This window comes from Pan troglodytes, chromosome 11, assembly GCF_028858775.2.
Source record: "Pan troglodytes isolate AG18354 chromosome 11, NHGRI_mPanTro3-v2.0_pri, whole genome shotgun sequence".
Classification (NCBI taxonomy): domain Eukaryota; kingdom Metazoa; phylum Chordata; class Mammalia; order Primates; family Hominidae; genus Pan; species Pan troglodytes.
The window spans coordinates 97,290,038-97,302,418 of record NC_072409.2 but is presented as its reverse complement, the minus strand read 5'-3'; the positions used below and the strand labels follow the sequence as shown (position 1 = coordinate 97,302,418).

General features: G+C 38.9%; 1 protein-coding gene across 4 annotated transcripts in view; it reads left to right on the top strand.

Annotated features, from left to right (window-relative positions):
* ADAMTSL1 (ADAMTS like 1) overlaps positions 1-12,381 on the top strand; it is a 1,017,570-nt gene that overhangs the window by 716,785 nt on the left and 288,404 nt on the right. For all 4 annotated transcript variants that reach the window (XM_016960664.3, XM_016960663.4, XM_003312011.6 and 1 more), the window contains one exon: positions 9,273-9,399. In XM_016960664.3, the coding sequence (XP_016816153.2) occupies positions 9,273-9,399 (127 nt within the window). The remainder of the gene's footprint in view (positions 1-9,272; positions 9,400-12,381) is intronic.

Sequence of the window (12,381 nt, the reverse complement as noted above, 5' to 3'; positions counted from 1 at the left end):
GCATCTGACAAAGATCTAACATCCAGCATCTATAAGAAATTAAACAAATTTATAAGAAAAAAACAATGCCATTAAAAGATGGGTAAAGGACATGAACAGGCACTTCTCAAAAGAAGACATTTATGTGACCAAAGAGCATATGGAGAAAAAGCTCAACATCACTGATCATTAGAGAAATGCAAACCAAAACCACAATGAGATAGCATTTCACACCAGTCAGAATAGCTATTATTAGAAGGTCAAAAAATAACAGATGCTGGTAAGGTTGTGGGAAAAAAGGAACACTTATACACTGTTGGTGGGAGTGTAAATTAGTTCAGGCATTGTGGAAGACAACATGGCACTTCCTCAAAGACCTAAAGACAGAAATACTATTTGACCCAGTAATCCCATTCCTGGGTATATACCCAAAGGAATAGAAATTGTTCTGTTATAAAGGCACATGCACATGTATGTTCATTGCAGCACTGTTCACAATAGCAAAGACATGGAATCAACCTAAATGCCCATCAATGATAGACTGGATAAAGGAAATGTGGTAAAGAAACACCATGGAATATTATGCAGCCACAAAAAAGAATGAGATTATGTCCTTTGCAGGGACATGAATGGAGCTGGAGGCCATTATCCTTAACAAACTGACATGAGAACAAAAACAAAAAACAAACAAACAAAAACAAATACTGCATGTTATCACTTATAAGTGGGGGTAAATGACAAGAACACATGAAGACAAAAAGGGGAACAACAGACACTGGTGCCTACTTAAGGGTGAAGGGTGAGAGGAGGGACAGGATCAGAAAAAAACTATTGGGTACTAGGCTTAGTACCTGGGCAATGAAGTAATTTGTACAATATAGCCCACGACACGCATATACCAATGTAACAAAGCTGCACATCATGCACATGTACCCCTGAACTTAAAAGTTAAAAATTAAATATTATGACTGAGGGGAAATACAGCTTTAAATAGTCTGATCAAAGTAGATCTTATTGAGAAGGTATTAATTTTCTCAAATGAAGACTTCAAAGAGTCAGACAACTGCCGTCGAAGTGCCTGAGAAAGAGTGTTACAGCCAGAGGTAGCAACTCAGGGCTATCCTAAGATGAGAAAGTGTTTGTTGTGTTTGAAGAACAGCAAAGAGACTGAGCCAGAGGAAGTGAGGTCAGAGAGGTCGTTCACATAGATGCTGTAGGACACTGTGGGCTGTTGTAAGGGTCTGGTGAACCTGCAAGGAAATTTGCTAGTCCTGGCTATGACTGCTAAACCCCAGAAGAGAGAACGCCAGGTGTGGGGAGGATGTGCATCCTCGTTCTGCGTGTCTCTTCATTGCCATCTAAACCTCAAGGGGAGCATGGTATCTTATAGACTAGAGAGATGCTCATTGATGACACAGTGCTATTCAGCCTAGACTTCAACTCTGGTGACAACAAATCCTAGTAATGCGATTTGCGGCAAGTTGTGTAATCTTTCTGTTTCAGGTTTATTTTTGTGAAATAGACACAATTGTAGCTAATTTTCAAGGTTATTACAAGAATTGTGTGAGAAGCTATGTATCTAAAAATAGCAAGTTTTGGCAAACACTAGTTGACATTTCCTTCTGTAAGCAGGTTTCCCTCCTGTCTTTCTCCTCCTCCGTGCCCCTTTGACCTTTAGTTATACTGATCTTACTCCCTTTCTACTCTCACCTGTTCTGAGGAAATAATCTGATTAAACCCCCTCACCCTAGATTGAGACCAAGCCTACCACCTATATGTATTCGCAATAGCACCATAACAGCCAGCGTAATGCCTTATGCTCAGTTGATTTGGTCTAATTTAAGTATAATCAGCAACTTCATGTGTTACTCCTCCCAAGGGTATTGGAACAACAAACAAAGGACTACACCAGTGGTTCCCAACTTCTTAACACAAAGGAGCCCTTTATTTTTTTTTTCCTATGGGCCTTGTGTTTTGGAAGTTTCCATCTACTCAAAACACTGCATGTATTAAGTAATAATTTGTTTTCCCATTTTATAGCTAAAAGACCTGAGTTTGCAATTAAAAAATAAATACTAAGGGTCAGGATTCAGCTTATTTGTATAATGAGATGATTGGTGTTTTGGTGACCTTATGTAGTTTTATTGCAGATAAATATATTTCCATTAGGCTTTTGGAAATAGTAAACATAGCTCATGGAGCACTGTTACCACCTTTGCGAATTACTGGAGATTCTATTTTCTCATATTGGAAACCTTAGTTGTAAACCAAAAACAAAACAAAAAACAAACAAACAAAAAACCAAGTGTGTAAAAGAGGAAATTTTGGTACCCATAACAAACCATGAGAGAGGTATGTATGCCTGCCTGTGTGGCAGGGGGAGGGGTAGGAGGTGACCGCAGGTGTTGTTGGGGCTGAGCCCCTTCCCCTTCACTTGCTATATGTGCTTCTGAGGCACAGATCACAGATGAAACCATCTGTTCATCCCTGTGCGTGAGTGTAGCTCTAGAGGTAGTGATCTTGATTAGAATATTCAAACTTGTTATTACCACTCACTATTGCCATATAAATATTGTATAGTATGCCTTTTCATGGTTAATGGGCATCCTACTATAATTTATAGTCAAAAAATCTCAAGGTGGAATTTTGGTTATGTTATTCACCAGCTATGTGACCTTGGGGAATTTATCTTCTCTGAACCTCAGTGTTATAATCTGAACTTGAAATCATTCAAATCTTAAGTTAAATAATATCTATGGATAATTGTCTAAAAGGTAGGCAACCAATTCCTTTCTCTGGTTCTGAAATGGTAAATGGGTTTAGTTTCCTGATTTGACAACTATAGTCTATTGGATTCGGCTTCTAGAGCCCAGTGTCTTTAAGAATCTGGAGCCACATAAAACCTCAGTGACAGAGAGTGCTGCTGCTGATTAGTAATATCTACTGTGGTCCTGGTAGGAGGTATAGCTGCACATGTGCCAGAATTTTGCCAGCCCAGCCCTAAGTACTCCAAAGTCTGCCCTTGGAGTAAATCAGACCATCATAATGCTCTTTACCTGGATGATTTGTTTTGGCTTCTTAAAAATTGCTTTTTTTTTTTGGAGACAAAGTCTCGTTCTGTTGCCCAGGCTGGAGTGGAGTGATGCCATCTCGGCTCACTGCAACCTCTGCCTCCCAGGCTCAAACAATTCTCATTCCTCAGCTTCCTGAGTAGCTGGGGCTACAGGTGTTTGCCACCACACTGGGCTAATTTTATATTTTTAGTAGGGATGGGGTTTTGCCATACTGGCCAGGCTGGTCTCAAACTCGTGGCCTCAAGTGATCCGCCTGCCTTGGCCTCCCAAAGTGTTGGGATTACAGGCATAAGCCACCACACCCAGCATAAAATTTGCTTTTATCAAATGTCCCCTGACCATTAGGCTTCATCAGAGGTTATTAGAGCCACCTCTTTGAAACTGCTTGTATGTATTTGCTCAGATGTTATTGGGACATTGTTATATGACATTGTCTTTCAGAAGACTCACAATTAATGTGTATCTATTATTTTGGTACTTTAATTATGGTGCTCCCGAGTGGTTTTTGATTTATTCATTTATTACACAAATATTCATTGTCTACTCTAAAGAACACATTATTGCATACATTTTCTAAAAGATCCAGTAGATTCTCTGACTTTTACAACTGCTCATGTGTTCCTATTTTCTAGGAAGCTCAAATCCAGATGTGACCTCCCCCCACCACATCTAGCAACTGTACAGGACGGCATAGTGTGAATTATGTTTAGTTCTCTCATTTCTAGATTTATCGTTCTTACCTTTGCCTTTTTGCTCCATTCACTCATTTGTTTTTGTAAATTTTATTGTTATTTATATGCTATAAATCTTTTTATTATTTAATGAAAGGTTAAACATAAGCAAATTAATGAATATCTAAATCTTTTGAGGATGAGGTTAGAAATGCACTCCCTCCCCTATTTATTAAAATAATTAGTAAATAAAGGATAATCCATGTAAATCACACTGTTACCCATAAAGTTCTATCTAAATTAAGTAAATATAAATAAGAACAGCTATGGTCAGATTTGCACAGTTTAGTTTTCCATATTTGTCTTTCCCAGTGCTGAAAATAGAAAGCTTTAAAAGTTTCTTACCTCATGATGTTGGATCAAGAAAAGCTTGACATCACTGGCTCAGTATTTGATGCTAGATTGAGTTCCTTATGGGAAACCATTTGAAATGAAGCCATTGTGAACCCATCCTAAGAATGTCAGTCTGAGGCACGATATCTACTTGTGGATTATGTTTATTTATGTTCTCCAAATTATTAGCATGGTGATCTTTCTTTCTCCTGTGGCTACTAATGAAGACATTTTATTATACATATTTCAGTGTCTAGAGAATTTCAGTCTTGCATACTGCCTGTTCTCTTGCTATCAGCTCTGTAAAGTGAAGGAAGAAACCCCTACTGCAGGCCTGATGCCTAAAATCTGCACGACATACTAAGTCTCTGAGCCAACTTGGATTGGATGCTATGATCCTAGTTTATTTATTTATTTTTATTGGCAGGGGGGAGGGGGCTGGGTCGGGGGGCAGTTCTCTCCCTCCCTTTAGTAAATCTGAAAGAAGAATAAAGAAAAATCATCAGTGTTAAGTGTGCTTGCTCAACTCAAAAATAAGACAAGGGGCTGCATATCTTTGTACACATGTATGTATATAAGAGAGGGTACAAAAAGCATACATTTAAGATATGAAAGCAGAACTTGATAACCCACTAGTGGTATCTAAACAATGAAAACACTATTAATTTGGTAAGTTTCAGGGTGCTATTTTGCCTTTCTTTAAATTTTTCTTGGAGCTTCTTACTTTTTTGTTACGTGAGATTAAAATATTGCAAAATAAGCAACACTGTGCAGTGATTCTGGATGAGGATGAGGTCAGACCACTGCATCCAGCTGACACCTCATAGTGGAGTACTAATAAACTCTATTAGACCAAAATATTCAGTTTTCCACTGTTTGCAAAAAAATTTCATGCAGTTGCCAAAGTTATGAGTGGTCATTATCTCACTTAAATGTTTTGTCCAGAATGGGGTGGGTCTGGGAACTCAGTGACCTAAACATTGCCTTCCATGACATTTCTCTAATAATTAACATCGGTGTACTTGGGAAATAGTCTCTGAAAAATAATAGCCCTTTACAGCAATTCTTGTTGATGCATCAGGACAGAGGTTTAGGTTTAGCCTCTTGCTGTCATTTACGGTATGTCTGTTTCTTTGTGTGCACAGTTAAAAACACATGTACATATACATACCTACACACATGCATGCACACATTTTTGCAGACTCGTATGTCAATGGCTGCAGTCTAAGGTCGCCTATCTGTAAACTACATTGAAACTATTAGCAAACCATTATGTGTTTCATCGATTCAGCAGCGTTTATTGTGCATCTCAAATGTCTGATACTGGGCTGAGCAGCAGAAATATCAAGATTAGTAAAACACAGGTTCTCGGGTAGCCTAGGATGTTGTGTGGAGATAGACATGTTAATAAACTCAATGTAAGTTATATAATAATTTGAATTGGGTATACATGAAAAAAAAAAACAAAATAATAGTGGCTTAGACACATAAAAGATTTATTCTCTCACAAAAAATAAAAAGATGTAATCCGTCCAAGTGCGGTTCAGGAAACAGGATCTTTCTCTCTTTCTGCTCTGCCATTCTGAGTACAAGGCTTCCATTCTCAAGATTGTCTCATTTCCAAGATGGCTGCTAGAGCCAGCAGGAAGGTAGGAAGGCAGAGGGCAGAAAAGGCATTCCCCAGCTAAGTCAGCTTCTTTTAAGTAGCCTTCCCAGAAGCCTCACTTCTACTTTTATTTCAGTAATTATGATTTGTTCTCATGACCAATGAGAAATGTATTCTTTTAACTGCATATAATGCTAACCCAGATAAAATTGGGGTCCAGTACAAGAAAAATAAGAGAAGATGGATATTTGATGACAACCAGAAACCTCTGCCACATGGAGGTATGAAGAAACGGCTATGGAAACATACAGCAATAAGGCAGTTACCTCTGGAATCTGGACAGGCTTTCTTGAGCAGACACCTAATTTGGGATTTGAAGGATGAGTAGGAGTTTGCCAAATAAAGAATAGGGAAAGAGTATTCTAGGCAAAAAATAATAGCATGTGCACAGAAGGCCAATTAAGCCCATTTTTGTATTTCTGTTTATTTTTCTCTCTGTTATTAATAGTAGGTCTTAAAGTAACAACTAATTTTAATTAATCTAATAGTTACTCAAAATCAACAGATTAAGATATGTCAAGTATGATTATCCTGATATCCCTGCAAACAATTTTCCACTTGGACCAAAGTAAGAACATTTTATCTGATATAAAGTATTCCACATTTTAAAAATAATTGAGTTAGAAGATTTTGGCATCTTGAAGAGGAATTGATAACAGAGAAAAGGAAGAAAAAAAAATTGTGTCAGGGAGATGTTTGTCTTTTAAATTCTGAAGCTAAACAAAGCCCATTTAAAACTGACTTGGTTCATATCCTGGGGTCCGTAAACCCACACTGATAGCACTAAGTCAGGCGTCTAGCCAAGCTACTCTTAAAGTATGTCACCTCCTATTTAGCTATTCTTAATATTACTGTTGCTTTGGATCTGTGAAGCTGAATTGTTCTTTACTTAAAATGGTTTTGGAACCGTAAGAAATCTTTAGACTTAGAGATTTTCATGATTATCTCCTTTGGCTCCATTAGAGGCATCAGAGTCCGTTAAAAATTTTCCAGAGAAACTTAAATCCTTTGAGAAACCTGAAATTCCTGTAGTTTAAGGAGTAAACCCAGTTAGATTTGGATGCCTGAGAGTGGAAATTCCTGTGCCCAATGCCTGCGCTGTCCTTCCACATGGTCAAGGATCTTGTCAGATTAAGTCCTCTTCAATCCCAAAAACCACAACAATAGTAGAGTCAATAATGCTTTGAATGTTGCCTAAATTAAAACTGTCATGCTTTCTCAAAGGATTTGGTCCCTCCAAGGCAATTAGGTTATCAGTTTTCTGATTTTTTTTTTTTTTTTTTTTTTTTTTTTTGGCCAACTTGGTTTTTTGCTTCCTCTCCAATTAGTTAGTATCCAGGCATTTCTAAAGGACATGGTGAACCTCATGTGACACCTCCCTTCCATTGTTAACTCTGACTCTTCATTCACATCTCAGCTCAAAAAAGTCTCTCCCTAAGAGAAATCTTCTCTTGCCTCCCTAACCAAATTGAATTCTTCATATTTTATGCTCTCAGAGTGTCATGTGTCTGTGTTTTATACCTTTTTTCATGATTATCATTTTACACTTATTGCGTGTGATGATTTGGGCACTCTCTCCCTCTGCCACTAGATTGTAAAGTCTCATGAGAGTGGACCCATAGATGCTGAAATTCACCATTGAATGTTGCTCCTAGCACAGTGGCTGGCCCATAGCAGGTCCTCAATAAATATTACCTAACCGGTTAAATGAATTCTTTTATAAATAAAATACTTCTGTAATCCCATTTCACACTGTACTCAGAATATAACAGTGAATACAGAATTGATCAGCTCATGGGCGGGCCCATCTACAGATATGAATTTTGAAAATAATTTTACTGCAGTTATGTAGAAATACACCAAAGAAGTCTTAAGCCAGCACATGCTTGGCACTGCAGGGATGAAATTCGGTTGCTTTCTGAAGTGGCCTCACTGCAGCCTCTGAATAGATTGAGGCAAACTGCTCCTCAGCTACACTGAACCCATAGGGATAGAGCCCATCTGCCTTTGTCCCTGACTTTAGAACTCAGCACCATGTTTTCCTGACATCTTTGCATTTAAAAAAAAATGTACAGTTATTGAAGGGGTTGTTGCTTTTCATCTATTTTTAAAAGACGTTCATTTGCTGTTAATGAAAAAACATACATTACCACATTTTAAAAATAGAGTACATATATAATACAATGTTAAATAATTATGTTTTTAAACCTTCATCTAAACATGTGTTTGCAATTATTATTAATAAGAGGAATAAAAAAGAAAATCAAGCCTCAATCCTCTGGTCATATTAACAACCAGATTTTTGAAAGGCAAGACAAACTGTGAGGACTTTATGAAGAGAAGCCATAAGTCCCTTCAGTTGTCACTACCATTATTTTATTTTGTCAAAGAGAGTAATTGAAATAGTTTGGGAGTGGAATAAATCTTTCCATATTTGATCTAACTAGAACTGTAAGCCATACAACCTGGCATAGTTTGGATTTGAATTTCTAAGACTCAGATATTAGAAAGTAAAGAGGAAAGACACAAATGGCATTGCCCACATACTTTATAAAAGCCTGTGATGTTGTTAAGCCTGATTTGGACCGGGCATAAATGTTTCACTAGGAGTCTTTAGAACTCAGCTGCTTATTAGCTAAGTGACCTTGGGTAAGACTCATGGCCTCAACTATAGAATGGAGATATCTTACTTGCATGGCTCTTTTGAGAATGAATGAGATATTTGTACTGTGCCTGGTACAGGACAGGATAAGGCAAATGACAGGGTCTTAGTGGTATTCATCCCTGCTGCCCTTCATGCAACCGTCCTCTTCCACACACACACACACACACACACACACACACACAGTAAATTTGTATCTGTTTGCTGATTCTCTCCTCTTTTTTAAGCTGGAGTGCTAGCTAGAAAAGGAAGTATTTTCATTATTACTCAGCAAATATTTTTTGAGGGCCTACAATTGACCAAGCACTGTTCTCACTGCTTGGAATACATTAATTAACCCAATATACAAATCGCCCACCCTTACGTAGCATACGTTCTAACGAACCATGTGGAACATGGAGATCATTTATAAAATGTTTCCTGCTACCATTACCTCTTGGTTGTAGTTTTTGTCATTTGAGTGCATCATAATTATTAACATAGGAGTTATTCTTGAATTAAGGCCCTAAAACATCAATAATTCAGGATCTTCTCATCTCTCTTACTTTCTCCCCATCATTCCCTACCCTGCTCCCTATTCTCTCTCATTCTCTTTCTTTTACCCTTCTTTCTATTTGTATATCTGAACTTTGAAAACATCTTTACCCATGCTACCTTTTTTTCTTTCTTAGCTTGATTTAAATTCCAGTTGAATTCAGTCCCCTTCACGGGGTATGTTTTAGGCCCCTCAGGGATGAAGGGAGGGTTATTTCATGGTGATTGGCCTCATAATGGATTTTGCCATCGGTAGGTGCTTGGTTGAATTACACATCTCTCTTTCTTGTTAGATTGTTGGCTGCGATCACCAGCTGGGAAGCACCGTCAAGGAAGATAACTGTGGGGTCTGCAACGGAGATGGGTCCACCTGCCGGCTGGTCCGAGGGCAGTATAAATCCCAGCTCTCCGCAACCAAATGTAAGACACACAGAGATGGGCGACCTTTGGACTTGTTGACTTATCCTCTCCTGGCTTAGGTCTGGCCCCACTAAACAGCCAGGGAACAACACCTCCACCAAAATGATAATGAACCTGAAAATGTAGAAGGCTTCATGCTCTGGCATGTGAATTAGCTTAGGTGGGACAAGTCAGGTTACCAGCTGCAGTCCCAAAGAGGAAGCCTGTCCTTCTGAGGCACATCAGGAGTGAACCAGACATGGGGCTACAAATACTTTCTGTACAAACATGAGCTTTGCTGTCCAACATGAGGACAGACTGTATCCCAGCTCCTGCGTGATGTGTAGTGTGCTATGCCTGGTGGAAGATAACGAGGAAAGTGGGAAGATAGCACAAATTCACTCCTGTCACTGTGAAGTCACATGGCCTTCATTTACAAGGTGGTCTTTGGTCAGTACTATAACAAGTCCTTTCAGAATTAATGTAGGGCAGTGATTACGTGACGTTTTGGTTTTTCGGTTTTTGAGTTTTGGTGTTTTGTTTTTGTTTGTTTGTTTGTTTTTGACTCTCTCATTCTGTTGCCTAGGCTAGAGTGCAATGGGGCAATCTCAGCTCACTGCAACCTCCGCTTCCCGGGTTCAAGTGATTCTCCTGCCTCAACCTTGCAAGTAGCTGGGATTACAGATGCATGCCACCACACCCAGCTAATTTTTGTATTTTTAGTAGAGACAGGGTTTCACCATGTTGGCCGGGCTGGTCTTGAACTCCTGACCTCAAGTGATCCACCCGCCTCAGCCCCCCAAAGTGAGGGATTACAGGCATGAGCCACTGTGCCCAGCCTATATGAAGCTTTTTATTGACCTTTGTGTCCTAATATCTCAATACTAGCAAAAAAAAAAAAAAGTGTACTTATTATACATGTACTTGCTGAGAATTTCACACAATCGTCCCATGTAATTGCTATAACAACCTCATGAGCAAAGTACTATTAATCCCCACGTTATGGATGAGATAACTGAAGCTTAGCCAGATTATGGGACTTGCACAAAGTCACACAGTTGTAATGGAGCCAAGATTTGAGCTCAGAGTCTGATTCCAGAGCCTAAGCACTTACTTGTTTCTCTGGACTGGTCACAGGCCCGCTGATAGTCTCTGTGGTGGGACATTTGCAAAGCAGATAGATGGATCAAGGGAAGGTGCCTCAGATGTCTACCCAGTCAGGTCCTGCTAGGATAGATGGTACAAGTTCTCATGGTACCTACGCCAAAAATGGAGTCATTAATCTGAGGCATTTTATGATACACAGTCTGACAATCATTATTCTGGGCACTGCAGCAGATACAGATAGAAATAAGACAGCCCTTGTATTAAGGACATGCATTTTTAGAATTATTTTGACATTGCTTGGCATATTGTCTCCAGATTTTGCTACTATGCAGAATCCTTCAATAGATCCCTGACTGATTATTTCTTTCCATATGTCTCTCTGGCTTGGGAAATGAGAATGAATATCTTTACTGAATGTGTTTTGTTATCTCTACTTGTTGACTAGCTGGAGGAAAACAATTGACATATGGAGAGTTTGTTGCTTTAAATGGACTTATAGGTCAAGGAAGAAAGGCAGATGCAGTTATTCTGATATGCAGTGGAGGAATACTCTCAGAAGTCCTGAAAAGGCAGCTTGCCAAAGGATTAGCCTCGAGGTAAAAAAAGGAGGCAGAAAGAAAGAATGGGGACTTACAGACACATGAAAAATTGGAGATACCAGTTTAGGGAACTCTGTACATTCTAACTCCCTTGGAAACAGTGGAAAATGTAATTCTGCAAAGAAAAATAAAATAAATTTAAAAGATTCTGGCATATAGAATAAAGAATGAGGTAACTTAGACATTGATATAATACATTCAGGTGAGATTTTTCTTTGGTCATGTGTGTTGGTAGCTTCTTCCATAAGACGAAAAATTTCTGAAGTTAGAAGATGGAAACCAGAAATGGATAGAGGCATAATTCTCTTGTAAATCATGGTTGGATGTTAGAAAAGAGCTACATTTAAAAGATCACTCTTAAGAACTCTTCATGGCATGCTAAAAGAATTAAAATCCTCTAATTATTTCTGTCATGTAACTGAATCAGTGTTCATTATCTAGGAATCTAGGAATTACTGTTAGGTACAAAAGGATATGTCATGCATGTGTGCAGTAGTGGCTGTATAGTGTCCTGGAAGAGTGTTTTTAATGGTAAAGATGCTTCTTTATTCTCATGCCCATACCTTCTTGTTCTCATAGAGGATCTAGACTACTGTGCTCAGATAGACATTCCTCTTACCCTACTGTTAGGGAGGGATGGGTGACCTCTAGGGCCTGAATCACAAAACAAAGATGGAGAAGCTCCTAAGGAACAAACTGAAGCAAATTGAGAGCCCTATATCATCTCCAAGTCTGCAAATAAATACCTCAATGAAAAGTGCCCTATTCAAGACCGACAGTAGGTAAATTATATAATACACAACCTGATGATTATACATACTGACAAAATGCAATTGATTCATTTACCTTAGCACTGATGATGTCTCAAGACAAAATGATTGATATCAGTAAAGCCCACCATATGCATGCACCTCACCACAATCTATAGCAGATGCTGAACAAACTGCCTCACTTATGTTTCTCTACCCTGGAAGAATCTTCCATCTTATATTTACAGACTGTGAGGCGACCCACTGGCAGGGAACATGAGGCTGCTCTGCAGGGCCCAGTGGAGCAGCCAGGTGAGCAGTTCTCCACGCCTGGAGGAGTCCTGCCAGATCTCTCCCCTGTCTTCTGCCAAAAGGCACTGTCAGCTCGCCACATGCTCTCTTCAAACTTCTGGCACTCAGATTCCCCACATTGAACTCATTTTCTTTCTGAACTTATATCCAAGTTTTTTTTTCCCTTATGTTATCAAGCCTCAGAGGAACAAAGCAAAAACAGGAGAGTGGAGAAAAACCATGGTAGAATGTGCCAG